Source organism: Drosophila montana, unplaced genomic scaffold, assembly GCF_035044405.1.
Source record: "Drosophila montana isolate Dmon_TW-CO22-7 unplaced genomic scaffold, ASM3504440v1 contig_3200_1, whole genome shotgun sequence".
NCBI lineage: Eukaryota > Metazoa > Arthropoda > Insecta > Diptera > Drosophilidae > Drosophila > Drosophila montana.
In genome coordinates, this window is record NW_026998080.1 from 5725445 (window position 1) to 5752781 (window position 27337).

Here is a 27337-nt window from a genome sequence, read left to right on the forward strand (position 1 = left end):
AGTTATTGTGCCAGGCACCTACTACAAGTCGCGCCTGTGGGCGTGGGCGTGGTCGCCCAACCGAACCGGGCTACACTTTAAATATTCATTCTTTTATTTTTAAATTTTTGTTTAGACCTGTTTTGCATTAACTTAAGTTCTAGTTGTTGCACGTTGCAAGTTTTGTTTTGTTTTGTTTTATGTACAAGCTTGAAAATGTTATCTGTGTGTGTGTGTGTGTTTGTGTGTGTTGGACAAACGCCCACGATCACGCCCACAACAACATGATCGAGACGCTGAGTGCTGTTCGCTAATGTACGTATTCATTGTAATTATTATAATAATAATAATAATAATAATAATTGTTAATTAGCGTGCCTAAAACTAAACGTAGTTGTAGTTGTTTTTATGCTTAATATTTATTTCTCTTTTTTAATATGTATACATAGTTTACAATTAGGCGATATATGTTTAGGCATATGCTATATACATACATATATATAGATATTTATTTCAATTTGTATATATATACGTATATATATGTGTGTGTATACATATGTGTGTGTGTGTGTGTGTGTTTGTTGTTTGTTTAAAAAGTTACAATTAAAATGTAATTAGATAAAAACTTTTGCAACTTAGACGAGGTTCTTGTTTTAGATGCGACCAATGCATCACAAAGAAATAATAACAGGATATCTATAGTTACAGTTACAATTGTATTTGATGTACATATGCGTGTGGGTGTGTGGGTGTGTGTGCGTTTGTGTGTGGTGTCTATTAATAGCTAAATGGTAACTAAATTAATAAAACTAAGGGAATCGCTTAACTCTTATATACGCTCCAGGATCTCTCATTCACTTTTAGCTGTTACGTGTGTGTGTGTTAGTGTGTGGGTGTGGCCTGTAAAAGCTGCCCTCTTGATAAGTTCTATATATCTGTATATATATATATCTATATAAGTTTGCTTGTGTGCGTGGGTGGGTGTACATATGTGTGTGTGTGTGTGTGTGTGTGCCTGTGGGGAGCAATCTTTTGCCGCGCAATTGCAATTGCACAAATTGGCTTTGTATATTTACAAAAAGTTACAACAAAAATGCTATAAAATTAACTGCGCTTATCAAATTTAATCAACTGTCTCTCTCCCCCTCCCTCCCTCCCTCCTCCCTCCAATATCTCCTTATTCAGCATGCATGGACGCCTGCTGTTGTTGCTGCTGCTGCTGCGACGCCTGCTCCTCCTGCAGCACATTTCGACAGATCTCGTATTTGATGACCTTGGCATGGCCTCCGGGCATTATTTGCACCTCCACCTGGGTGGACTGTTGTCCCGCGGCGGCAGCCGCAGCGGCTGCTTGTTGTTGCTGTTGTTGCTGCTGCTGCTGCTGCACGTCGGCCTCCTGCAAGAAGTTCAAAGCTTTAGCAAATCTTTTGTGGCTCAAACAAAGTAAATAACGCTCAAAAAAAAAATGTGTTTATATATATGTTTATAAAAACTAAACTAAAATTACGCTCAAGCAAAATTTAAGAAGGGGGGGCTATCAAAATCGTAACATTTCAAAATTGTAATTTGTATTTGTTTTTCTTCTTTTTTTTTTGTTTGGGAATGAAGGTACATTTAACAGAGAGAACGGAAAACTAGGGTATAGATAAATAGGTGAATACAAAAACAACAACATACACAGAGAGACAACAGGCACAGACACGCAAAAAAAAAAACAAAAGTAATAATAATAATGGTACATAAATAATTATAAGACACATAGCTAAATACACATGACAATAATACGTAAGTTATAGTATTTGAATATTGGGACAATTAGCGATAAATTTGGAATATATTTTTTGTTTTTTATACACACCTAAAACGCGCACAGTGAAGCCTTTTTTGCGTACACGCATTACAAAATATTGTAACGTTTTTACTGTAGTATTTTTGATCTATGTTTTATTTGGGTTTTATTGGTTTATCGTGATTTTTCTTTTCAAAGAGTCTGCCACACACGCACACACACACACACACACACACACACACAGACAGACGGCACTATACAAATAGAATTTGCTTTGGTATTTACGAACATTCAGGCTGTGAGTGTGCGAGTGTGTGAATGTGTGTATGTGTGTGCCTGTGTGTGCCTGTGTGTGAGTGTGTGTGAGTGTAAGTAGTTTTCTTTAGCTTTTATTATTGTTCAGTTGATCTATTTGATCTATTTCTTTATTGTTTATTTAGTAAGAAGTAGTTGGTACAACAAGCTGCAAGTATTCGAAGTTAAAAAAGGTAATGCAATTATCATTTCGTGATTTTCATTATTGTTTTTGTTTGTGATTCATTTTACAGAATTATATTTAAAATAAAACATTTAAAAACGCAACACAAGAATTGGAAATATACGTTTGTATGTATCTATATGCTGTTATTTGATTTATGTTAACTAGTGTATAAGCTAATTGGGGCATAAACTTGAATAGATTTCAATGGAGAAAGAAAAGAGACCCGAAATTGAAGCAGTTTCTCAACAGACCGACACAAAAGCCTCGAGAGATCTTCCGACTCTTCTGTTTTTTTTTTTTTTATTGTTGTTCATACTCGGTAACAATTGCTTAGTTAGTTTATAGCTAAATTAAATTGCATAGCTTAGAGGCTAAACTAACTGCTCCCACATAATATAAAACTAATTAAGTTATAATCTATGCCAGCGTTAATATATTTTTCTTTCTTTTTCTTTTCGTATTTTTGTTGTTGTATAAATCAAAGCAAATGGAAAACACAATAATTGAAATTGAATTGAATAATTGACGATATATATGTACATATATATATATATATATATATATATATGTGTGTGGGTTGGGTGTTGGGATTTTTTGGGGGTTAGGCTTGGCACTTAGCATACCTGTTGCTGCGATATGGCTGGCTTTGTTTCCAAATGCTGGCGCTGATGCAGCATCAGATGATTCTTTTGGAAGAATGCCTTTCCACACTCGCAGACATGGGTGCGGACCGTGCAGCCGCCGTTTGGATGTCGTCGATTGTGCTGCATGAGGCCGTGCTTGGCGGCGAATCCCTTGCCGCAGCTGGCACAGAAATGCGATTTTGGCTTGTTGGCCGGCGATACGGTGACCACATGCTGCTGCTGCTGCTGTTGCTGGATGTGCTGCAGATGCTGTTGCCCATGGACGGGCATTGTGGGCACAGCTGTGACAACCGCTTGCGGATGGGTCGAATTGGCGGCCTGCACCAGCGTGGTCTGCGACATCACCTGACCGGTGGATGATATGATTTGGACCGGCACCGGACTCTGTCCCACCAGATTCGGATTGGCCGTTACCACAGTGCCCGGATTAAGGCCCGCTGTGCTCAAAAAGTGACCAGGCAGCGCTGCTGTCAAAGCGCACAGATCGGTCATAAGGCTCTTATCGCCCGTGTGCAGTCGCAAGTGCAAGGCGAGCGCCTCACGGCTGTTAAACGCGCTACCGCATTCGCTGGAAGGAGCAAAATATAATTATTAAAACAATGTCGATAGGAATGCAGGCAACGACTCCTACCGGCAAACAAATTGTGGACGCGCAACGCCATTGGCATCGGTTGTGGAGACGGTGAGCAGCGTTGAATTAGCCGGATTGCTGACAACGGTGATCGTCTGCGGATGCCCTGGATGATGATGCGGCTGTTGTATCTGCTTAAATTTCAATTTAATTAAACATGATGCACGAATTGAGTTAAATAATTCACACGCATACCTGTTGATTGGCTATAATGGTGGCGCTGCTCGTATTGGGATTGACGCCGTTGTGCGCCGCGCGGACATGCTGATGCAGTTCCGCTTTGGTGAGGAAACCTTCGCCGCAGCTGACGCAGGGATGCGCCTGCTCGCCGGTGTGTACGCGCCTAAGAAGGAAGAAAAAGTAAATAAAAACTGGACCTGGAATTGATTTGCAGCCAAACTCACCTCATGTGGGAAACTAGTGTGCGCTTCTGTAGAAATTCTTTGCCGCAAACCGTACAGGAGTGTGGTATCTTGCCGTGTATGCGTCCGTGATTAACCAGTTGAAATTTGCGTGGAAACGAGGCACCGCAATCAGCACAAACAAATGGATTCAATGAACCATGAAAGCTGCAAACAGTTTGCATGTTTAGTATAAGGATTAAGTAAGCCCCTCCCGTGAGAGAGTGACTGCTACTAACCGCGAGTGCATAATCAGGTGATTCTCCTGTGCGAAACTCTCACCGCATTCCTCGCAGACGTAGGGACGTTCGCCGGCGTGAAATTTACTGTGCGTGACCAGATGACGCTTGAGGGGAAATGCACGTCCGCACTCCTGGCACACGAATGGCCGCTCCCGGCTATGGACACGCGAATGCGTCAACAGATGATGCTTAAGTGTAAAGCTCTTCTTGCACTCCTGACACTGATATGGCCGATCCGTGGAGTGAAGCAGTAGATGCGTATTTAGACAATGTTTGTGCGCAAAACTTTTGCCGCAATGGGTGCAAATGTGTGGACGTTCGCCTACAGAGTGGACAGATTTAAAGAGGGAGAGAGTGTTGGGGGGTTAGACCTGCTCGTTTTTATAATGGGTATGTGCTAGGAACAAGAACAACCACCTGTGTGCACGCGTGCGTGTGTTGTCAAATGATGTTTGAGCAGAAAGGATTTGCCGCACTCGTCACAACTGTACGGGCGCTCCTTTTTGATGGTGGCGTCGGTCTAAAAGAGAGTATAAAGAGAGAGACGACGGAAGAGAGAGAAAGAGACGTTGATTACTAATTAATTAACGCGGGCATTTCGTTTCGTTTATAAATATACTATTCTTTTTTTAATTAATTTATTTTATTTGATTTGTTAAAGTGTGTTTGTATGTTTTTTGTGTAACATAAATGTTGGGCTTACTTCGCTGAAATGCATTGATTCCTGTAGTTCGGTCTTTGGGGACAATTCTAATGTGCCTGGCTCCAACTTTAAGTTGGGTGCGTCGCCCTGCGAGTCCTCGTTCTCTTCGAGTCCTTGTATTACTTTCTGTACTTGAACTGAAATACCAGGAAGTATGTCACCTAAGAGTGTTGTTGCACCGCCAACGGAACAATAACCAAATGGAATTCAAAGGAAGATATCAAAAATAAAAGAGAAGAAAAACAAGGAAAGAAAATCAAAAGTACGAACCAAACACAAACTCAACAGAACAGAAAACAAAAATAAAAGAAAACAAAAAACAAAAAAAAAGGAAAAGAAAATAAAAATATTTTTTGTATATTTTTAGAAAACGGAAACTAAACTAAAAAACAAAAAAATTCAATTTTGAACCGAACAAAAAAATATAGTTGTATATACGGTAGGCAGCAAACGTAACGCAACGTAACGAGACGTGACGTAACGTTGCGTAAACGCGTAACGTAAGGTGACGCAACGGGTAAGCAACGAGAATATACCGAATACCAGTACCAGTGCCAGAGTGTAGCAGTAGCAGTAGCAGTAGGAGAGTTGTAGGAGGAGAAGGAGGAGATATTCGAGCACAACACAGATTTGAGATGCTTACTTGGTGTCGCGCCTGGCGCCGTCGAATGATGGTGGTGGTGGTGGTGGTGCGCTCCGTCGCCAGCGCTGATTGTGTGCGTCTGATGGTGGCCGTGGCCGGCTGCAATGGCGCGCTTGATTAAGATCTCATTGCACTCCTCTTGGGTCAGATGCAGTGCTCCAATTGAGCTAAAATGCGATTTGGCCGCAGCGGCGGCACCCGATGATGTCAATACCGTTTGTCCAGTTTTGGCATCAACAATGCTGCCATTTGTCAACGTATGATGATGTGCAGCAGACCCCGGATCACCTCCACCTGCTGCAGCCGCAGCTGCTGCCGCTGTTGCCTGATCGACCAAAAGATCTAATGCGCCACAGCCCGCCGCCCGCCGTGTGTATTATGAGTGTATAGAGAGTAGGTGAATGGTAGTGTATATGGGGGGAAGAGGGGGAATCATGAGGGGGTGGTGATTGTGGTGGTGGTAGTGTTGGTAATGCGTGACAGCAATACGAGAGCAAACACAGCGACAACAGAGAGAAACAGAGTTCGAGAAAGTGGATATTACATTTAGTGGGGGGGGGGGGGGGGAGGTACAGCGAGCGAGCGGAAAGTAGCGAGTAGAAACCGAGGAGTAAGAGAGAGAGAGAGAGAGAGAGAGAAAGAGAACAATCGATTAGCGAAAACCCCTAACGATCGATTATTCAAATCAAATCGATTACAACACATCAACAACGCGTGCAACACTAATTGTATTTGATTTCTCAAAGAGATTTTGTTTTAAACTGATTTTAACGACGACCACTTACAGTTCTTATCGAGCGAATTTATGCTCAACACCTGTTGACCGGAGTCCTGTTTTTTGACCACCGTCGACGCGGAGCCTGTGGTAATTACTCTGTGGATGGATAGAGATAGAAAGAGAGTGGGAAAAGAGAGAGAGAGAGAGAAAGAGCGCATCGAAGCAGACGAGAAAAAAACGAGGCTTTATTAAAGCTTTTTCTTGTTTTATGGAACTTTTTTTTTTAATCTTTTTTTTTTATGGTGAGATTCTGATTGTTTTTATTTTTGTCTTTGAAAACGCACCTTTGTGTTCCGGGCGCAAATGAGGAATCGTTCACCACGAACATGCGCCGAACGACATTGCCCTTATTGCTGCTGAGTGCACCTTTAACATCCTTTTGTACGGCCAATGATCCATCCGTGGATAACAGATAGGGCATCTAAAACGGGTGTGTACACATTGTTTTCAGTATAGCTCAGATGCACCAAAAAGTCTCCACAAATACGATTCATAACGGATGATGGATGATGTTATACTTTGAAAGCATTTTACTCGTTTTGTTTTGCTTTTGATTGTTCATGTCTGTTGTTAGTTTGTTTGTTTGATTGATTGATATTGATTGATTGATATTGATTGATTGATTTGTCCCCAAAAACCGAACAGATTACAGGAAATGCAAGTGCAAGTGTTTTTCAGCGTTGCTCAACACTGGTCGCCGTTGCATAACACATTAATTAATCCAATATACATAGTTTTGGGTTAGGTTAATTAATCTAATTCTATGCTAATGATTAGTACAAAAGTACAGTTACCACTGCAATTATCGATTCATAGTAGTATTTTGTATTTTATGTTGCGCTTTGTTGTTTTTGTTGTTCATTTTGTCTTATTAACACGCTACACCTGCGCAGCGCAGTAGCGCAGCAACAGTTGATAAAAAAAGAGAACACTATGCCAAATGAAAGGAATGCAAGCAGCGGTGGCGGTGGCGACAGCGGCAGCAGCAGCGGCGGCAGAAGAACAAGAAGAAGAGCATACAAACAGCGACAGCAAAGCGCGCGCTTTTTCCACTGCGTTCGAGCAGTGTGTGTGTGTGAACGTGTGTGCAATTGGACTTTTGACAGATTGTTGAGCGCCAAAACGTAAGCAAGTGTAATCAAAACACACGCACGTACCGCACGCACACTAATATGCCGAACTGGGTGTGTATGCGTCCGTAAGAGAGCGTCGGATTCAGGTGTGCGTGCGATGCGAGTGTGTTAGTGTTGAATATTCAACGAACGGCGAATTGACGTCTGCCGCACACATGCACACAAAATGGTCGCCAGCATACGGCGGCGAATTCAAACACAACGAAACATTGTCTGCGTGTGTAAGTGTTCACAAACGTGCGCAAAGAGGAAGGCAGAAACGCAGCGAAATAGGGTTGCACTCTCATGCCAACGAAAAAATGTACTGCCAATTGTATAAGAAAAGTTGTTTTACAAAAACAAAATGAACGCACAAAACGAACAGAAACGCAACATAAAAATTCATGATTAAAAACCAATATGTAATAAATTTACAGTAAATTAGATGAAAGGAAAAATATGCTTATGTATATATATATATATTTATCGATTATATTCGATTGCTTTTGCCAACGCCATACTATAGATTTCGCCTACCACACGTTTAATTATTAAACTATATAGTTTAATTAAATGGCCTTATCACGGGAGAGTGGGAGTTGCATTGAAATCAGCTGCCGCCGCGTGTTGCAGCGCAACGTGCGTATTTTGTTTGTTTGCATACAATCAAATCTACATGCATACGTATGCTATGTATGTACCTTACGTACGCATACTTTTTACAAATACCAAATTATGAATGTTTACGAATGAAATGGAAACGAAAAAATTTCGTATAAATGTATGGTAAAAGAATTCTAACACACTCGCTCGCATTCGCATGACCAACGCAGTTACATAAAAGTATATGTAGCTGGTTTTTTTTCTTGTATTTGAGCCTTCACGTATGTATGCATATCGTAGGTGTATACATACACGCGCACAACCCTGCGTACGTACATACACATATATATGGCCGATGCACTTATACATACAGAGCGCAAAACCAGCGAGTGAGCGAGCGAGCGAACGACGTAGCTGTATCTGTATTAGTGATGGGAGCGTGACATTTACTTTAGTCAGCCAAAACCAATTATCTCGTTTACATGAAAATTATATAAATATTGTATCGAGAGAGAACTAAATGTGCTTTAAAGCTGTACTCTGTATGTGAATAGCAGTAGCACTTTTCATTTCTGTTCATTTTTAGTACAGAATTCATGAAATTTAAACATTATCGTGATATTCGTGTTCACGACCACATTGGGTAGCCATCTCTAATCAGTGTGCTTGTGTGTATGTGGCGCTGTTGTTAGGCCAACAACAACGTACAAAAGGGGAGCGGAGAGAAGACACAACACGATTCGCTGTGGGAAAGCAACAGCAACATATATTACGTGGGTGGCTGGAGGGGGTTGGCTAGCTAGTTCGTTGGGTCGATTGGTTATTTAGCAAAGCAGCTTGCACTTGCAAAAGCACTCGCATTCGATATAAGGAAAGAAACAATGAAAAAAGAATAAAACAAATTGATATGCAACGAAGGAAATTCGAAGTATACATACAAATTGAGACTTCACTTACCGATTCCCCACTGACAGTGTAGTTAATATTTGGCGATATCTCCAAAACTGATTCTGCGGCACGATTGCCGTTGTCTGCAAAACCCCAAGCGTAGCCGAAGGGCGGCGGATTGCTCTGTGCAGCGCACATTATAAATGAGGCAAAGCAGAAAAAGGGGGAGGCGAAAGAGAAAAAAGCGCAAAATTTCCAAACGCAAATGTAATTGCACTTTTCTGTTGCTTGTATTTGTATTATATGTATATGTATGTAGTTATACAAAATCACGTACAAAATACTAGCCTCCTGCTGTACGTCGACGTCGCGTTTTTGATGCAATTTGCAATATTTCTCTCTTTTTCACTATTTGATCGCGACAAATATGCGACGAAAACGAGCGACGAGTGCGGCGACGAACTACACACACCGAAAAGAAAGTCAACTTGCTTCTGTGGCTGAGGCGGGCGCCATTTTTTTCCGTTCCCTCGAAAAATTCACTTCGTTGGCGTTGGCGTGCTTCTTGCTGCTGCTGCTGCCTCAAATTCAATTCAATTCATTGATAAGCGCACTTTTGAATTGGTGTGTGTTGGTGTGTGTGTACGCGCTATGTATTTATGTGCCGTATTTGCAATAAAATTTATAAACAAAATAAACGCACACAGTTTTTTTTACCCCCAATATAAATTCACAGACACAGACACCACTGAAAAATTCCTTAGTGTTCGTGTTCGACTGCTGACGCCATTTTGTATGAGTGACCAGTGTGTACACAAAGTGCACAGCACACAGAGTTGCATGAATGCAGTGTTATTAAAATACATCCATTTCACTATACAGCGTATATTTGGTCCTTCGATTATGGTCCTGTAATTAATTTAATTTTCTCCTATCAATGTTGTAAGTCAAAGGTTATTCGATTTCTTCAAATTAATATTTCGATAACAGATAGCTCGTTTGTTGACAATCGATATCGGTTGTCGGTCTGTTTTCATAACACATTTTCTTGTTAAGTAAAGTTTTAAATAATTCCTGTAATGTCCCTGTCACCTGCCAGTGGCATTGGTCGCTTCTACAAACATTCGGCCAAAGTAATTCGTTTTGTGCGTTTAGGCTGCACGAATCGTCCATTCTATCACATTGTTGTTATGGAGGTCTGAGTCCCACTTTGAAATACAATAACGTATCTCATTAATCCGTACTTACAGCGTCGCAAGAACCAACATCAGCCTGTTATTGAGCAAGTGGGCTCCTACGATCCGCTACCGAATACGTCGAACGAGCGTCTGGTGGCCCTCAATACGGAACGCATACGCTACTGGCTGGGCAAAGGCGCTCACATGTCCGAGCCGGCGGCCGAGCTGTTAGGCATCGCCGGTTTACTGCCCGTACATCCACGCACCTACATGACCGCATGGCGCAATCGCAGAGCAGCAGCAGGAGCGGCAGCTGAAACCACTGAGAAAGCCGCGACGGCGTAGTGTTGCATTATCCATACTAATCTGCTCAATAAATAGTCATTGTTTTTTACAATTTATGTGTAACAAGCCGAGATTTCATTATAGACACATCTAATGTATATATAATAATATAATTCATCAATTGAGGGGTTTTCAAAACCACGCGGCATGTGCCATAACAACAATCAAGTATAAATTTAAAAAGTATGGACAATGGTGACTGAAGATAAAATTTGGCGTGAGGCCTTTCCTGGATGCGGCAGCTACAAATGCTTAAGGAAGCGAATTAGTCAAAATGGCGTATTTAGTCATTTTTTAGCACACTGCCTGCCTTCCTCATCCCATCATCAATGATCTTGTCGACAGCTGAAATGGTAAATATTTAATAAATTTGATTTGATTTGTCCCAGAAATCGGGCATATATGTATATCACTTACATGCATGATGCTTCAGAAAATATGGTCGCACCAGCTTGTTGTAGATAATAACAGATCCATTATTCTCCATTGGGAGCATGCACCAAATAAGGAAGCCGCACTGGCGAAAATAAGAGGTAAATGCGGTTAATGCAAATTTTTGTTTTCGAGTTAAGGACTTGGTACTTACTTTTAACAACCAATAGAAAGGTATTACATGGGTCAGAAAATGGGAGAAGAACTCAATGACTGTGAAAATGCCGAAGGTCACCCAGTAGGTTAGCCATTTGGTGTCATCCTGCTTGGAACTCGATTCTATGGCATGAATGGACACATACGCCGGATACATAACACCAATTATATTGCACAAGAGCTGGGCACCCCAGCCAAATATCAGATAGAGCGCACAGAATGCGGCGGCACCTAGAAGAAATTTTTAAGTTAATATTCGTTAAGTGTTTAACTTTTACTAATTGGTGATCTACCAAAGCGCACAATCGGATTCTCTCTGAAAAGCTCAACTAGCTTGTCTTCCAATGCCTCGAACGCCATGAGCTCTGATCTCAATCTGGCTGCGCTATGTCTGAACTATCAAATACGATTGCCCTTTTCGTTGCATTTGCAGCGTGGCGCATCTGTGTGGCTATTATTAACCTTTTAGCTCTTGTCATATCTGCACTTGATTTCTGGCCACGCGCGATTCGCCTATAAATTATAAATGTCTTGTACCTATGCGTTGCAATGATCCAAGCCCAAAACCCAGCGGCCAGTGTTGCTTTACCTGCCCGCTCGAGCGGACGGCGGAGACGCATAATTGGTTCCCACTTGGAGGTTGGTTGGCAATTTATATCGAATATAATTATCGTCAGTGACGTCACATCCTCAACTAATGAATTTCGCGTACTTTTTTATGCTACTGTACCCACTGCGATAGGTGTCGACAGACGAATCACAAGCATCGCACATACACACACACGCACACAAACAAACAAACGGGCGGCGACTCACCTGAGCCAATATAGACCACGGGCACTCGAACATTTCGACGCACCGCCTGCCGCTGTTTTATTAACATAATATAATCCCAAAGCCACATTTAAGGCTTTTCGGGTAGGGCTTTTATCACAGTTGCGTTGTTACTTTTAAAGCATAACACTCACACACACACATATGCGTGTTTGTGTGTTCACCTGGTCGCACGTCTATATACACGTGTACAAAATGCCACGAAAGCACTCGACCCGGTCAAAGTCGAAGCTCAGCTTGACCTTTTGAGTTGTCAATTAAAAATATACGTTTGTGTAATATTTATTTTTGTTTCGCGAAAAAATCGAGTGTTGAATGTGCGCCACAATGGGCAAAATTTACTCTACTGCATTTGTATGTGAAGTAAACAAAAAAGAGCAAAACGTTTTGGAAAAATATACATACGCATGTAGGCTGCTCACATATGCATGAGTATGTGCGTGTGTGTGTGAGAGCGAGTATTTTGTGGGCGCCTGTGTGTGGAGCTGTAAAAAGTATTTAGTTCTAACAGTAATCCCAGCCTGCTTTTCTAGTATAACAATTGTGCCTATTTTGGCGCCCGCATGACATGTTTGCCTTACTGCAGTATAACAGATTGCGATTGCTATTTTTAAATACTAAAAATTCCACTTAGTCATGATGCGTGGCCACGTATTATGCAGTCGGCGGGGGTGCGTCAAGGTCTAGTCCTGATCGATTGTGAAGGACGTTGAGTTTTGCTGGAGACAGAACTCACCAGTGAATATCTTTACTCTATCGACGCCAGTCCGCTGCTCCACGAGATCGAAGCCTTTGGTCCATGGCTTGGCGGGGTCACGCAGCGCGTTGCCCACGGACTCCTTTGAGTTGTCCAACCATTGCGTTACCTGGGATAATTGTGTGGCCATTGTTAACTACTAATTTCAGCAACTAATTGATTTAATATGCGTCGCCGACTAGTTTCATCAGCGTTGTTCCAGTTTTTCGATTCAGATAATCTGTGGAGTCACCGCAATCGACCGACCGCCACAGCGACTCAAATTTGCGCTTGCAGCCAACTTAATGTGACGCAAACATGGCGCACCAATAATAACTTTTTAATTGGGAAATACAACCGGTTTACTAATTTCATTTATACAACTCCTACAGTGCTTACATAATAAATTAAAGACAGTTAAAAGAAAATATAAACAAAATAACGCTTTTTATTAAATAAAAGTATTGCACAGTTATAGTTACTAACTACAGGATACTATTAGTTTAACAAAGGCCATTTCTTAATTTTTGGTTAAGTTGTAAAGCTAACAGATTTGCAAATATTATTTCTTTGCATTTCTTTTCTTCTATTTTAACCATAAATTAAAAAATTGGTCATGAAAGCGCAATTACAGCTGCTAATACTAGTTAGGCAGCCTTGAGTGCGCTTTAAGGGGGGATGGGAGGGGTTGAGTCTGGGAACTGGGAACTGGGAATGGAGCAATTTTGGTCATTTTCTTTTTGTTTTCACAAAACTAGCAACAATTATACAAATTTGTACTTAGCGTTAGACAAGAAAGACTAGAACAGCACTAGGAAGAGTGCACTAATTTAGGTGTATATTTCTCTCGCAGGTCGAGCAGTTCGTCAAAGAACATCAGGACTAAAGTGGAGTGTGGTGCGATACGCAGATAGTTGGGCCAAAATCCCTTATACATACCATATATGCCCTCGGTACGAAGGATCTTTATGCAACAATCCAGCCAGCCCTTGTACTTAAGGCCCTGACCCTGCGCATCGATGCCCTGATTATACATACGCGTACTAATCACATCCGGCGGCGTAATCGCTACGGACATAATTGATCCGGCAATCAGTCCCGAACAGAACGAGTTCAATGTGGGCTGAGTGACCAAATCGTATTCCACCAGCAGCGTCTTTGTCTTCCCGAAGGTGGCTATCTGGGCGCCGGAGCCCACAGCGGCTCTGGGCAGTGCGGCCAGGGAGCCACGCCATAGACCTGCAATGCCGCCTGTGCTATAAATCTCCCGGAACGCGCCGCTCATCGATTTATGGGCGTGCTGATGGCCAACGGCAATCTCTCTGACAGCCTGCGACTGTAGCTGCGTTTTAATCTACAAACATTGTAAATGTGGAAGATTTTTAGACGCGTGTTATCAAATGTAATTGTGGTCTTATCTAAGCCGAAATCATGGCATTGCTTGCCCAGCAATTCAAATTAGCGCACATGATGCCGCGCGTCAAACAATATTTGACATTGGGCGAACATATAGATAAGTTGTCTAAATGGGGCATGCTTTATGTAACAGCCTCGCGCTTCGCTTACCATGAAAAACGGACTAGAAAAGTAGGAGCCAACAATGCCGCCCACTGCACCCCACACCAGACCCAAGCCAAAGGAGACGTCGCCCTTCTTATCGTGCATCCAATGCATGTTCATCGCTTTTGTGTAAATGCTCAGCCTGATGATGAAATAGCAAACTATGATTAAGAATGAAGATAGCAGCAGCCAGATCTTCGCTCACCTAAAGGAGTTGATGATGAACTGAAAGTAGAGCGCGGGTGTCAGGCCCTTCTGCAGGCCCCTCATTCCGTCATTTTTGGCGACTGTGATAAACGCCCGTAGGACGCCTTTATAAGGCTCCACATAGGATCCTCGAGCCGCCAGCTCGCCCTGCAGCTGTATGCGCGTCTTGATAACCTCTATGGGATTGGTAAAAAGCGTGGCGCCCACAGAGGCCAGGCCGCCCAGTACAAAGTCCGATGTCGCCATCAGTTTGCGTTCACGTTGAGGTTGACTAGAAATAGCTCAACAGGATTTTTTTTTGCGTGACGGCAACGGCCGATCAGGCATATTACGAGGCAACAGCAACAACTGCTCAGTGCACAGGTGTTCGATGAGATTCACAATTAAATAACTGATTTTCAGCGTAAGATTTTGCTCCTTGATGAACTACCGGCACCTACTGACTTATTAGAAATAAAAAATATAAATAATGTTGCTCGGTGCGCGGGGTGCTGCAACCGTGTTGTGTGTGGTTAGTTAATGTAATGGGGTGTGGGCACCCTAAAACTTTAAAATATGCTGCACTGTTAAAAGCAGCGCGGGCTTATTTGTTACTACAAAAAATGCTGTTACTTGCCTGTTGGACTTGCTAAACATCACTAAATAATGCGGTTGGTGCACGAAAATGCTCTCAAACATTATTTAATGGTCACAAATTGTTTTCAACGGCTGTTTAAACGAAACAGCGCATGGCGCTCTAAATGTAATTTAACAGAGTAATCGCAGAGCCTTCAAAACAGCTGTTGCTTAGCATTATCTATCGACTATTACGATACTATGCTTACTAATTACTTAATAGACGAAAGTACATTTGTATAGAATTTAAAATACAAATAATTGTAATTTTCAAAAAAATAAATCGTGATTTCGAGCCGTCGTAGCCGTTAGGAACATTTGGAAGTGGATACATCGATATCGACTATCAATACGCCGATAAGTCTATCAATTTATTAAAGCGTACAGCCCTGGCTAGCCTTGGTAGTCTGGCAGCCCTGGCACAGATGCAAAACAACAAAAATTCGTGGAATATTTTAAACATTAACAATAAAAAGAAACAAACAAACGAACGTGTATGTCTGCATTTACATTGAAGCACATATAGCACGCACGCAGGACGTGCCGTACATACAAGCACGGACGCACTTACGCAGGACGTGTCGTTAACAAAATGAATAAATGCTCCGTTTATTCCCTGCTCAAATTGACGCTTGCAATTGCGTTCTATGCGCCAACTGCAATTGTTGGGTATAAAAGTGTGCGTCTGCAGGATAATCTGTGCTCGGATAAGCTGTTCTATACGCTGGCCAAGCCCTTCCGTGGCGATCCAACGCTACGGCTTACCGAAGACCACGACTCGGGCGCCATTATAACACAAACTTGGAATGTGACGCTGCCCAGTTTTGGCCATTCGGCCAATAAAATCAAATACGACTGCCAGTTCCGTGTCCAGACCAACGATCGTCCGCCGCGGGGCATTTACACAATCATCACGCGGTTAAAGTTCAGGAGCGATCCGGTGACCAAGAAATGCATCGACTACATACAATTTACCAGTGGGAATCGTTCGCCCAGCGAACGCATTTGTAGTGATATCTCCATTGATGGGCCCGCGGGACGTTTGATTTTCGATCAGCGGGATCGTGATGTGCATGTGCATATCTTTATTGATCGGGATCGGCATATATTTGGCGATCCACTGGAGCTGCGCATGGTGCTGACCGCCCATTCCGAGTGCCAGTTTGCGGGTGACTTTCTATGCAATCCGAAGGATCAATACTCTTGCATTTCGCGTCATTTTGTGCGTGACAATATCACCAACTGCATGTATCCGTGCCGGGACGAGGGTACCTGCTTCCACGATGCCATTCCACCCGAGGAAATGGACACAACGAATGTGGCTCTATCGGCTATAACATCCCTCATCTTTACCATGTTGGGCGTCGGCTTTTGTGTGTGGATCTGCTGGAAGTATTGGAACTGCATCACAGTACAGCAACACGCCCATGAAGCGTCCGCCGCTCGCTTTAACCAGCGACGTCTGCGGGTAAGTACAAATATTATATGTGCCTCAGTTATGTATTTAACAAGAATCTCTTGCTTTCAGTCCGATGTGCCCACTATTGAGCTGCCGACGGCACCGTCATATGATGGGATGCTGCCACATGATTTATCACCAGTATCGCAAGATCATCAACAGCAGCCGGCAACGCCCAAAGATTTGCCACCCAGCTACGAGTCGCTTTTCCCCGACAGATAAGGGCTGCCGATAGTTAATTAGTTGATTGCTCTGCTCTTGCTAGACGATAAGAACCAAAATATGTTGGCGCCAAACTCACATTTATTGCAGCACAATTGTTGTAACAGTTCCACTACTAATTAGGTATTTTTCCAATTACACGAAGTAATTGAAGGTAATTCCACAAAACAAGCAAAAACAAAAAACAACAATTAATTAGCAGGAAGAAATGCAATGTAAATATGCACATTCGTTATAGTATTATGCGCTGATTTTATGTTTTCGATATTCGATTAGCTTTAGGCCAAAACTAAGAGTATTGTTCTATATATATATAAGACCGTGGATAAATGTGTTCAAAAGCTAAGTAATCAAGTACAACCAACTGCAGCTACTCAATTTTTAATTATGAGATTCCCCTGTTTATTTTTGTATATATACGCGTAAATTATGTTTAATTTTTTATGTTCATATTAATTGTTGCTAAACATGTTTTTATGTCAAAGCTCTGCCGTTGAACAAATTCTGTAGTGTGCATTCCACAATCTCAATCAAACTCAAATAGAACTCAACACTAATGAAATCTCAAGAAATTAGTTACACAATTATACCAACTACAATTTTAAACTAGTTAGCGAAAATTTTGAGATTCCATTTGATTAATTGTAACATAAGTATTAACTCTATGTATATGTATTAGCTGCATGGCTAATCCACGAAATTAGCGGCATTCCATCTAGTTGTACCTGTATTATATATATATATATTTACCTATATACAACGTGCTTTTGTGAAACAATGTAAACAAAAGACAAATTACTAAATAGAAAAAAAGACATTAATTATGTTATTGCGGGCCTTGGTCGTCAATTGTTTAAGCAAATCAATAAGCGATATTGTATTATGTAAGCAACAGTATATATACTCGAAATATGTAATTGCAAAAGCCGATTAAGTATAAACACTAACGGTCAATTTAAAGCATACACACACTCACATATACGTATACTAACTATAAATAAACGAACTAAATGTTAAAAATGAACTCTTTTTGGGCCAGGGGCGCGGGGGAGCTACCAGTTTACATTTAACTTTTATTTACCAACTGCCTGAAGCGGGTTTCATCACCTGGTGACACAGAGCCAAAAACCAGGTGATTCAGCCACGTGCTCCGCCAAAAAAAAAAAACAAAAAAACAAAAACAAACAGCAAAGAAGAAAACCAGTTACAATCAGCAAAGAGTGGCTTGCATTATGCGTTTTTTTTAAAGTTTATTTTTAGATTTAGTTAATTGCGCGTGGAGAAAGTTTTTTGTATGTTTCTGCCTAACTCTTGATTAGAACAGAAGGAATTTTTGGTTCAAATCGGGATTTTCTATATTCATTACATTCCTCTTAATTATAAATAATTAAAATTAAATTTAAACATTATAATTTTAATTTAAATATTATATTTATACTCATGCTTTCTTGGTTCTTTCTTAGTTCCAGTTTCGGTTCATGGCAAGAATCGGAACATATGACGTGAACCGGTTCGTCTTAACATATTTAGACTTCACGTAATTAAAATTAATTTGACACGCAATTTTAATACTTATCAAGGTATACTTGATCTCTCTGGCTACTGTACTGACCAACAATAAACCATATAAAGCCAACAATTTAATTGCAACTTTTTAAAAGCTCTCAATGCCAATGTCAAACCTATCTTAAGTTCAGTCGAAAACTGGACATTGGCATTGGCTAAGTTCAACGCCAGGTAGCAAATAAAGTAAATCAATTATATGAAACTACAAACAAATCAATCAAATATGGTCAATTTAAACAACAATATGTACATTTTTCATATACCAACAAAAGTCAATGTACGGACCTTTGTTGGGATCAAGTTCAGGGCCAACGTCGAAACTATCTCAATTTTCCATATATACCTGTCCGCAATTACAAACTTGTTATAGTCTGTAATCAGGCCACTAATTTGAGCTGATCATCTTATTTTTTACTGTTTGGCTTTATCTAGAAGAAGTCTGTTGTCAGATAACGTATCGTATATAAACAGTAGAACGCAATTGCCGGCCCGACGTTAATTAAACTATGTCCACATTGGAAATTAAATCATTTGAGAATATACGAGGAATGGACAGAAACCTGTTTCCAAGCTGTAAATATGAGGCAACTAATGGCAGGTGGCAGAGTCTAGATTGTTTCTAAGTGAAGACAAAAGCGTGAAAATTATGAAATTCACGTGGATTCTTTGATGTCTGCTGAGGGTATATTGAATATATGGGCTTATTCGAGACTCTGAGGGTTAATATTCGTTGAGCCAGGGTGCTGGCTAAAGCTGATACTTGGCTTGTATATTCTTCTCAATTTCAAATTAAATAAAAAATTTTATTAAATTTTTATGAATTTATAAAAATAAATATCATATTTTATACTTTGGGTTTAAATTTGCCTTTTTACTGGTTCGGCAACTGGTTCGGCAACTGGTTCGGCTTAAAGTTCGATAAGCGGTTCGATAAAAAAATTGAAGTCCTGGTTCAGTTCTTTTCGGTTTGCTTTTAATCCTTGCTTAACATAATTACGTAACAACATTTAATAGATATTTAGAGTTAGTTGTTATCAACTTGTAGTCATGTGTAGGATATATTAAAAGTGCAACTTTTTTTGCGGTCAGCTTGCCAGGCTTGTTAATTTTATAATTTTCCAATTAGCATGTCTGCGCGCCCAATAAGCATATCAATATGCTTAGGGCCACGCCCTCAAGCGAGCCGAAATGCTGTGAGACACACATTTTTTTTCGTTTTATTTTTAAACAGAATTCAAGAAATGTGCAAAATAACAAAAGCGACAACAGAAACGTAAATGTTGGCTGCATGAGGTGCTATTGTGTATATGGGTATATAATTATAAATTACACCAGTGCGTGTGTGTGCTCGAGTGTGTGCGTGTGTGTGTGTGTGAAGTGCAGAGCAAAACGCTGCGCTCGGCAATTGCTCTGCAGTTGCCTTTTGCATTGCCGGCTGCGACAGTTGTTGCTGCTGTTGCTGTTGTTGGTTTTAGCCATTTACTTGGCTTTGGTCAGTGGCTGCAATTAGCCACGTTACGCTAAGTAAAAGCATCGACAATACGCAAACTGTTGAAATTACTTTTTACCTAGAAAAATTAAAAAAAAAAACGAGTTGAAGCCTCGCCGCGATCAGCGCCCAACCGGTTGTGTCTCTGTGTGTGTGTGTGTGTGCTGGTGTATGCTGGTGTGTGTTGGTGTGATTCAGTGTATAGTGTGTAGTGTGTAGTGTAGGGGGGTGGGTAGCTTTTACCCATACTAGCTCGAGTCAGTCGGCAGCTGTCAAGCAGCAGTTGCTGCGAGCTGCGCTCAGTCGGCAACACAAACCTGAACCAGAAAGATCAATTCGCGGTGTCTGCAGAGCGCGTCGAGTGCCACTGAACTTGGGCTATACGTCAAATTGAGACCTAGGGCGGGGGGCAAACCCGAACACCGTATATCGAACACTATTAGTTGGATCGTAATACCCGTGCCAATTTATGCGCGTGTTGCCTCAAATTCGAATTCGAATTCAATTGAAAGCAAACGATTTATTTGAAATAATATATGCACAATATTTCATTATTGATTGTCAATTGTCGTTGTGGAATTCATTTGATTTTCTTTTAAAGCCAACGCGGAAACGTTAGTTTATATAGCAAGTCGAACACAGTTTTGTGTAAAACATAAATAAACAATTTGTGCGCGTGTCTAAATATAATTATAAATATAAATCCATAAACTTTACTTGAGTTCATATAAAACATTCACGAAAATGACGACAGCCATAAAAGAGCACACAATGCTGCTAACTATTGCATGTAAGTTAATCAAAAACTAAATTTATTTATTAATAATAAAGATTGGAAATGTTAATGAGGAAGTGCGTGCCAAATTTCTGGCGACTAGCTACCAAATTTTTGGTTTAGTTTGTATTCGAAATTTCTCTGTTCCCTTTCACAGCTTTAAAAGTATGCCATTAGTTAACATTGTGTTTGACTTGAAGTTAAATAGGAAGGTTTTTACCATATGCTTAGTTCAAAAAAGTTGTGAATATTTTGTCTTAAGCTAAAACGAATGTATGTGAATTATGTGGCTTTAACTTTTTATTATTATATTGTTGTTATTGTGGATAGTTAAAAGTATGCCATTAATTAACAGTGTATTTAACTTGAAGTTAAATAGGAAGTTTTTACCATGTGCTTAGTTTAAAAAACGTTGCGAACTTTTTGCCTTAAATTATGGCCTTACGTTTAAAGATAAACTAAAACGCATGCATGTGAATTATGTGGCTTTAGTTTTTTTTTATTATATTGTTGTTATTGTGGATAGTTATTTGAATGTAATGCGAATAATGCAATTGCCAATGAGCTGTACTTCGTACTTGACTTAAATTATTCATATAGAGAATATGCCTGGGAAATTTCTGCGGCAGTTCTCATTTGTGAAAAGGTTGAGAGGCTACTTGAAAAAACAAACACAATTCATAATGGCTTATATCTCCGCAGCTGAATGAAATTTTATGGACAGGCTGTCAAAATATCAAAGGTGCCTGGCTAATACATTAAGAACTTGTTAGCATTTTGGCAGGCGTATGTCATATCATAATTTATGACGAAATTTGTGCATCAGCTGATAAGAAAGTTTGGCTAGTCGAGCAGGCTTATATGGGTGTAATCGTGGTTAACGGTTTTATGGGCTTGCCAACACCTGTATAGAGTATGAAGTGCGTCTGTTTTATTGGTAGAGCCGTCGACTATACAATAGCGTATTGTCACAGCTTATCGGGTCCATAAACAACGCTAACGCTGTCTATAGATAAAAGAGCCAGCTTCCCGGGCATGTGATCTACGGACACGACAAATATAATTTAATCAAATCAAGTCAGGTCTTCAGTTTCAGTTTCAGTTTGAGACCAACAAGTTCAATTCAATTAAATGACGTAGTTCGGCATTGAGGGAGCTCTCACCCTCTCGCTTGAAACGGTTTAACGGTTAACCGGTTCGGCCAGCAGCTTATGTTAATTTTCACACAAAATTCTGTTTGGCTTGTCAACAAGGCATTGGACTCCCCTTGCAATCAGCGCAAAAGCTATGCAAATTACGGCCCCCATTCCCACCCCCCCCCCCTCCTCCCACCGCACGTCTGTGCGCTGTGTCGTATACGTAATATATTAAATCAAGTATACGGCACGTGACCGCCTGCTATTTGTTGCTGCATGCAAATTGAAAGATTCTGTAAATTGTGAAATGCGTACACTGACCTGAGAGAGAGCGAGAGAAAGACGGAGCGAGAGAGAGGGAGAGAGAGAGAGTGGGAGAGTTGCTTGGACTATGCCACGCGTCTTGACTCCAAATTCAGCAACAATTTGCACAAATGCCACAAATGGGCGAAAAGAATGTCCAAATAGACTTTTGGTATTGACAAAATTTGACTTAAGCACGTATTTGCCATTAGCAATTTGATTGTTCAGCTTGTGCTCTTGTACAGGGTATTATTGGTGTGTCATGCACAGAAACAGACACCAAAGAGTCCACAAGGTGTATAAATATTCTCGATAAATATCTACGACCAGGTCTCTGTTTCTATTGGGATACTATTTTATATGGTTGTATTTGAATGATATTTTATAAATATCTGCTTGTTATTCAAGATATCTGGATCAACTTTCGCATTTAAAAATTCTATTGATACAAGTTCTTTGATGAACTACTTTTTATTCAAGATATCTTCAATAAATTTGGAATTTATCAGTTTTATTATGTTCTTTAGAAATGGTCAAAACTGGTTTAGGATTGGACTACTATATCATATAGTTTGAAAGGGAAGAATTGATCGGAAAATGTGTTATTGTATGCAAGACTTTTGTGTTTATTAAGATAACTTGTCATAGAATCATTACCCTTGTCTGCAAGAGTATTTCAACTTCGGCGTTTCGTTCATTCTGGTCTTTTCTTTTTTATTATATAGTCAGACACTGGCCTAGGCGCATTTCATTATATTATTATATATATTTTTGTCTTATCAGCTCCCGCGTTTTGCCCTCTATAATTAGCCTCTGTGGCGCTTTTTAATGATTTTATGATATGGCTTGTTGTTTGGTTAACGTTCATCGATCTTGAATTTGAAAAAGAGAAAAAGAAACAAACTTGAATTTTGTGAAGTATTTAGACTTCTAATCAAGCTTTGAATGAATCAACAATACGCATAAAGTGCTTTTAAAGTGCCACTGCGGCATTTGGCTATTTTATCAGACAAATATAAAAAGTTTTTATTTTTCCTATTTTTGTTTGTCAGCTTGCCAGACTGGCGGCTGCCACGTACAGCCCAATTGTTGCCAAGTTGCTTTTCAGACATTTTTTCTAATTCTTAGATATTTATCACAAAATGCACAAATCAAATATTTGTAAATATCATATTATATAATGCCTTATTGGCTCAGTTGTTTTCTATGCTTTCTATGGCTTTAGGGCTTACTCAGGTGCACACAAAGCTGCGCGTATTTAATATAGACACTGTCTACAAATAATTAACGCCCGTTTTTAGTTAACTTGGGCATGCCCCGGCTGGCTTGAGTTAGTTTTTGTTTTCCCCAAACGTTCTATGATAAAGTCCTCAGAGTTTTGATTTAATGCGCCTGTCAGATTGCGTCTTGAGTTTGTCTGACACAATTCCGCATTTTTTCTATTTAGTGTGAACACGAGTAGCGGCTGCCAGGTGAGCCTAGGGCAACAATTACTGTGTATGCCACATTTGCAGCCACAGTTGGCGTTGTGAAATTGATAAAAGACAATATTGATAAAAATGTCAAAAGCTATGGAAGTGCCGTGTGCTGCATCATAAAGATAGGCACAAACAATATGATGACGAGCAGATATTTATGTCGCTGACACACGTCGGTTTCTAAATAATGCTGCAATTTGCCAGACAAGTTGCAAACTCATCGAATCGAATGTTCCGGCAGCATTTGCTTTAAAGACAACACAGAAACAAACAATAACAAAAACTCAAGAACACAATAACAAAAACAATGTAATAAACCAAGCTAATAACAAAATCTTTTGTTTTGTTTTGCCTCTTCTTAGCCACAAGTTTATTTTATTTTTTTGCACTAGAAACTTGAGTAGTTGCCTATTTTTATTGGGCAGGTGCTTGAACAGGTATTAAATTTAGCTGCCCTCAGACAAGCCGACGCCAGTTGCTTATCGCGAAATCCGACAGAGAAATTTTAACGCTCTCCCATTATTTATGTATTTATTGTGGCAGGGAAACAAATTGCCCAATTATTTACCTATTTATCGCTTTATAATGTTGAATTTCGCGCGGCTTAGTTCTTAAAAAACGCGCCCAATTCCGGACTATATATAGAAAGCAAGCAGGCATATTCCCTTTTATCGGTCGTCAAGTGTTTGACTTTGTATTTTGCGCACGCCCAAAATGAAGAATGGCCACATACACAGATAATATACTATATAAATAAGCATAGGGGGAATCATGCCCATTGATAGCTTATCTGTACGATCGTCCGTAGTATAAAAAAATCATGATTTCTTGTCACTGTGTGTGTTATGCTTCTTGTTTTATCAGCAAAATGCCCGGCTCTATAATATTTTGTATTCCTTCTGTTTTTTTTTTACCATTTCAGTATTCAGTGTCTGTGCGACCGGAGCACATGGTCAGTCCTATCTGTTAACCTTGGAGAACGTTCTTACACGACAGCTGCCATATAATCTAACGACTGTGAATGGTACAACCGAGACGGATCTGTTTGCCGAGCAAGTGGATAATAATACAAGAATATTTGTCTATAAAAATAGTAAGTATTTTGATTAGAGATTGAAAGAGTTTAAAACGACTACGGGATACCCTGACCCAACTTCTATCTATATAAAAGACAGCTCGCGCAAAATGGGGTTTATGGTAGCTACAAAATTGAAGTTACTTGATCTGTAAATACTATTTGAGAAACTACATGTCAAGTTTGGGGAAACTAGCTCTTAAGATCTACGAGATTTGCTCTAAAAAGAGGATTTCGATATCGATTTTGATTGATCGCTTGAAAACGGAGCAAGTTATCGATTAGAGAAAACAAACTCGAACTGCATAGGCACTAGGTGGACCTACGTTCAACATTTCAAGACTCTTGATCTTGTTGCTGCCGAGATCGACGCGTTCATACACACGGACGGACAGACGGACGCACAAACAGACGGACAAGCAGACGGTCGGACGGACTTGGCTAGATCAACTCGGCTATTGATGCTCATCAAGAATGTCTTTACTTTAAGAGTTCGGAGATGCTTTCTTCAACCTGTTACATACAATTACACAAAAGCAATATACCCCTTTTGCCCATTTTCAGTTAGCATAGTAGCTAGGAATCTCAGGCAAGAAAGTTGGGTTAATTTGGAGTAGAATTTCATTTCTGAGAATAGACTTCCCTATCATAAGCCCAGCTTAGGCATCAATACAAGCCGAACACATAAAGATTTGTCGCATTTGCTGTACATACAATTATCTATCTATATACCATATTTAATTCATTTCAAATGTTTTCCTGTGAGTATGAAAAGGTCTGTTACAAGGCATACAAAGTCTATAGACACATTAAATAATATAATATATGAACGTTTTGCCGTTATTAACCATTTGCAGTCGTAACTTACAACTTAATAATTGGCTGACAAACAGGTTATAATAAAAGCATTTAGCGTTCAGTTCAGCTGGGAACAAGACAATCCCCTCGTATCAGGTGCTCGTTGGACTGTGACGCGTTTCACAAAATCGAACTCTTTTTGCGTCATCAACTGAATGACACATTTAACATTTGTCGCTTGGATACAGTTTCAGCTGATGAGGGGAATCTATTTGGCCGGAAAAACATGTACTATGATATACATTAATAATGATTTTAGAGGTGATTTCTGTATGCAAAAAAACATAATCGAATCGAATTAGATTTTTCATTTAGTCAAAAGTTGATAAATGGATGCGTTATTTAAAATTAAACTATTCTTTTAGGCACTCTCTTTCTTTAGAACTTTCTTTTTATACCCTTAACCTATGGAAATAGGTAAAAAGGGAAGCATCTACGACCTTATCAAGTATATATATTCATGGTCAGCATCAATAGTCGAGTCGATTTAGCCATGTCCGTCTATCTGTCCGACTGGCTGTCAGAAAATGCTGTTATTTTGAACAAATCTCTTAGATTTAGGGTGTACTCTAGTCGGGCACTTTTCCTTGCATACCTATAAGGGGTTTTATAAAACTAGACCAGAAAAAGAAAAGTATATTTAATTTTGAGTGTTGCGAATATAATCTAGCATATTAAAATGAACGCAAAATTCTACTCGTTATTTATAGAATCTGAAAGAGTTCAGAAGGTTACCTAATTTTATATAGAATTAGCCTCCTGTTCCAGGTTGTATTCCATTTTTGCCAACTTTCCCACTTAAAGAAGCTTTCGGGCTTAAATTCCGTTCGTTTCACAGAGAGGTTCTCCCGATCTCAAGCTATAGCTATGATCTAAGATATAGCCACGACTTTTTACTTATCAATTTGTAGCTGTCCATTTTAATTGACTTTTCACTAAAGATTTGTTTTGTCTTTATCCAATTTCAGCAGTTGTTGAGCCCAACAACGAACTATCTCAGACGGCAATGGATGTGATTACCATTGTGTGGTATGTGGCCACGTTTCTGGCACTGGCCGCCTTCTTTATGCTGATGGCCTGCTCGGACAGACGTTGTCGCGATATGCGTAGTCGCCAAGCGAATGCCACGCCCAGTGAGACACAACGTGCACCGCCCACGCCTTCGCCATCGTACAGTGAATTCGCGCCACCGAGCTATGATACAGTTATCAAAATGCAACATGCGGCCAAGACGAGCATCTTTGTGATACCCTTTAACAGCGAGAATAAGGGCAATGATGAGTCGAATGCGTCGCCCGTATCCCCCGTACCCGCCAGTATCTACACAATTGATGAGCGGCCGAAGCCGCAGAAATGATAAGGCTTAAGCTTTTATCCGTATGCGGGCTGTATAATTAACGTCTCTGTGATATTTACTGTGCATGCAGCTGGTGCCACATGCGAAATGCCCTCGTTTTGTCCAAAAACGACGGCCATTTTCGTAGTGCAGTGTGAAATGTATTATAGTTAATTGTATTTTATAGAAATTGTTAAACATTAGATGTAAGCGATATACATATTACTGTTAGTTGAAATGTTAACAAAGACTGAATGACAGAATATGCATACATATTTTGCTGTAGTCCATTTATAATTAATTTTTACTTTGTCTTTTCAATTACAATTACTCTAGCCTGTTATTAACTAATAAAATGTATAAATTTCCATTTAAAATCATGACGAATACTTCTTTAATTCTCGTTTGGGATGAGTATGCAAAGACTATCTCTGTAGCTATGGGATTTCGCAAGAAAATGATTCACTCGTTTGAAAAAAAAACCGAATTTTAAGCAGTTTGCCAAGCAGTGCAAACAACAGCTGTTATAAAAGCAGTGCAGCGCAGTAATGGCATACCAAGCTGTGTGTGCGAACACAAACGCACAGCTTAGCAAGCAGTGGCGACACGCCAAAATTAGCCGAGACACAAACCAGCGGGCGCAATAAATGCATTTTTTTTTCGAGAGAAACTTTTTAAATTCT

The 27337-nt window shown here is 40.2% G+C and overlaps 6 protein-coding genes across 27 annotated transcripts; 3 read left to right on the forward strand and 3 right to left on the reverse strand.

The window, feature by feature from the left end:
* Positions 1-676: 676 nt before the first annotated feature.
* On the reverse strand, positions 677-9687 carry cg (combgap). 19 transcript variants are annotated; one of them, XM_064687614.1, is made up of 13 exons: positions 9232-9686; positions 8964-9077; positions 6576-6712; positions 6299-6387; positions 5514-5855; positions 4871-5070; positions 4582-4687; positions 4165-4489; positions 3929-4093; positions 3720-3867; positions 3525-3658; positions 2873-3461; positions 677-1375 (listed from the first exon to the last, which is right to left on the reverse strand). In XM_064687614.1, exons 3-13 carry the CDS (start codon positions 6710-6712, stop codon positions 1157-1159), a joined length of 2454 nt encoding a protein of 817 aa, XP_064543684.1. In that variant the 5' UTR covers positions 8964-9077; positions 9232-9686; the 3' UTR covers positions 677-1156. The 19 variants fall into 19 exon arrangements, with proteins under 19 accessions (XP_064543684.1, XP_064543678.1, XP_064543675.1 ...); XM_064687608.1 differs by having other exon boundaries at positions 3525-3655; positions 8964-9687; XM_064687605.1 differs by having other exon boundaries at positions 8964-9687.
* Positions 9688-9904: 217 nt separating this feature from the next.
* mRpS16 (mitochondrial ribosomal protein S16) lies at positions 9905-10473 on the forward strand. The gene is made up of 2 exons (XM_064687630.1): positions 9905-10090; positions 10145-10473. Exons 1-2 carry the CDS (start codon positions 9974-9976, stop codon positions 10415-10417), a joined length of 390 nt encoding a protein of 129 aa, XP_064543700.1. The 5' UTR covers positions 9905-9973; the 3' UTR covers positions 10418-10473.
* On the reverse strand, positions 10470-12810 carry ReepB (Receptor expression enhancing protein B). Of its 3 annotated transcripts, none has more exons than XM_064687626.1 (4): positions 12576-12810; positions 11004-11236; positions 10835-10934; positions 10470-10762 (listed from the first exon to the last, which is right to left on the reverse strand). In XM_064687626.1, the coding sequence occupies exons 1-4, from the start codon at positions 12724-12726 to the stop codon at positions 10701-10703; spliced, it is 546 nt and encodes a 181-aa protein (XP_064543696.1). In that variant the 5' UTR covers positions 12727-12810; the 3' UTR covers positions 10470-10700. The 3 variants fall into 3 exon arrangements, with proteins under 3 accessions (XP_064543696.1, XP_064543698.1, XP_064543699.1); XM_064687628.1 differs by lacking the exon at positions 12576-12810 and adding an exon at positions 11822-12114; XM_064687629.1 differs by lacking the exon at positions 12576-12810 and adding an exon at positions 11299-11380.
* Positions 12811-13282: 472 nt separating this feature from the next.
* LOC135432126 (solute carrier family 25 member 35-like) lies at positions 13283-14847 on the reverse strand. The gene is made up of 3 exons (XM_064687632.1): positions 14341-14847; positions 14142-14277; positions 13283-13929 (listed from the first exon to the last, which is right to left on the reverse strand). The coding sequence occupies exons 1-3, from the start codon at positions 14586-14588 to the stop codon at positions 13387-13389; spliced, it is 927 nt and encodes a 308-aa protein (XP_064543702.1). The 5' UTR covers positions 14589-14847; the 3' UTR covers positions 13283-13386.
* A 475-nt stretch (positions 14848-15322) lies between these two features.
* Positions 15323-16875, forward strand: LOC135432125 (uncharacterized). Its single transcript, XM_064687631.1, has 2 exons — positions 15323-16425; positions 16486-16875. The coding sequence occupies exons 1-2, from the start codon at positions 15550-15552 to the stop codon at positions 16636-16638; spliced, it is 1029 nt and encodes a 342-aa protein (XP_064543701.1). The 5' UTR covers positions 15323-15549; the 3' UTR covers positions 16639-16875.
* A 3446-nt stretch (positions 16876-20321) lies between these two features.
* On the forward strand, positions 20322-26781 carry LOC135432127 (uncharacterized). Of its 2 annotated transcripts, none has more exons than XM_064687633.1 (3): positions 20322-20483; positions 24308-24478; positions 26287-26781. In XM_064687633.1, the coding sequence occupies exons 1-3, from the start codon at positions 20438-20440 to the stop codon at positions 26673-26675; spliced, it is 606 nt and encodes a 201-aa protein (XP_064543703.1). In that variant the 5' UTR covers positions 20322-20437; the 3' UTR covers positions 26676-26781. The 2 variants fall into 2 exon arrangements, with proteins under 2 accessions (XP_064543703.1, XP_064543704.1); XM_064687634.1 differs by having other exon boundaries at positions 20323-20483; positions 26290-26781.
* The last annotated feature ends 556 nt before the right edge of the window (positions 26782-27337 follow it).

Excerpts from the sequence above, each read along its gene's own strand:
- cg (XM_064687605.1), bottom strand. The coding sequence starts at position 9,092 with ATGTGCGCTGCACAGAGCAATCCGCCGCCCTTCGGCTACGCTTGGGGT. Across the intron at positions 6,388-6,575 it reads TTTGCGCCCGGAACACAAAG|AGTAATTACCACAGGCTCCG; the intron begins GTGCGTTTTCAA and ends ATCCATCCACAG. Across the intron at positions 3,462-3,524 it reads CGTCCACAATTTGTTTGCCG|CGAATGCGGTAGCGCGTTTA; the intron begins GTAGGAGTCGTT and ends TGCTCCTTCCAG.
- ReepB (XM_064687626.1), bottom strand. The coding sequence starts at position 12,726 with ATGGCCACACAATTATCCCAGGTAACGCAATGGTTGGACAACTCAAAG. Across the intron at positions 11,237-12,575 it reads TAGAGTAAAGATATTCACTG|GTGCCGCCGCATTCTGTGCG; the intron begins GTGAGTTCTGTC and ends AATTTCTTCTAG. Across the intron at positions 10,763-10,834 it reads TTTTCTGAAGCATCATGCAT|CTGTCGACAAGATCATTGAT; the intron begins GTAAGTGATATA and ends TTACCATTTCAG.
- LOC135432127 (XM_064687633.1), top strand. The coding sequence starts at position 20,438 with ATGACGACAGCCATAAAAGAGCACACAATGCTGCTAACTATTGCAT. Across the intron at positions 20,484-24,307 it reads AATGCTGCTAACTATTGCAT|TATTCAGTGTCTGTGCGACC; the intron begins GTAAGTTAATCA and ends TTACCATTTCAG. Across the intron at positions 24,479-26,286 it reads AATATTTGTCTATAAAAATA|CAGTTGTTGAGCCCAACAAC; the intron begins GTAAGTATTTTG and ends ATCCAATTTCAG.
- mRpS16 (XM_064687630.1), top strand. The coding sequence starts at position 9,974 with ATGTCCCTGTCACCTGCCAGTGGCATTGGTCGCTTCTACAAACATTCG. Across the intron at positions 10,091-10,144 it reads ATCACATTGTTGTTATGGAG|CGTCGCAAGAACCAACATCA; the intron begins GTCTGAGTCCCA and ends CCGTACTTACAG.
- LOC135432125 (XM_064687631.1), top strand. The coding sequence starts at position 15,550 with ATGAATAAATGCTCCGTTTATTCCCTGCTCAAATTGACGCTTGCAATT. Across the intron at positions 16,426-16,485 it reads TTAACCAGCGACGTCTGCGG|TCCGATGTGCCCACTATTGA; the intron begins GTAAGTACAAAT and ends TCTTGCTTTCAG.
- LOC135432126 (XM_064687632.1), bottom strand. The coding sequence starts at position 14,588 with ATGGCGACATCGGACTTTGTACTGGGCGGCCTGGCCTCTGTGGGCGCC. Across the intron at positions 14,278-14,340 it reads TTCATCATCAACTCCTTTAG|GCTGAGCATTTACACAAAAG; the intron begins GTGAGCGAAGAT and ends TTTCATCATCAG. Across the intron at positions 13,930-14,141 it reads TTTCTAGTCCGTTTTTCATG|ATTAAAACGCAGCTACAGTC; the intron begins GTAAGCGAAGCG and ends CAATGTTTGTAG.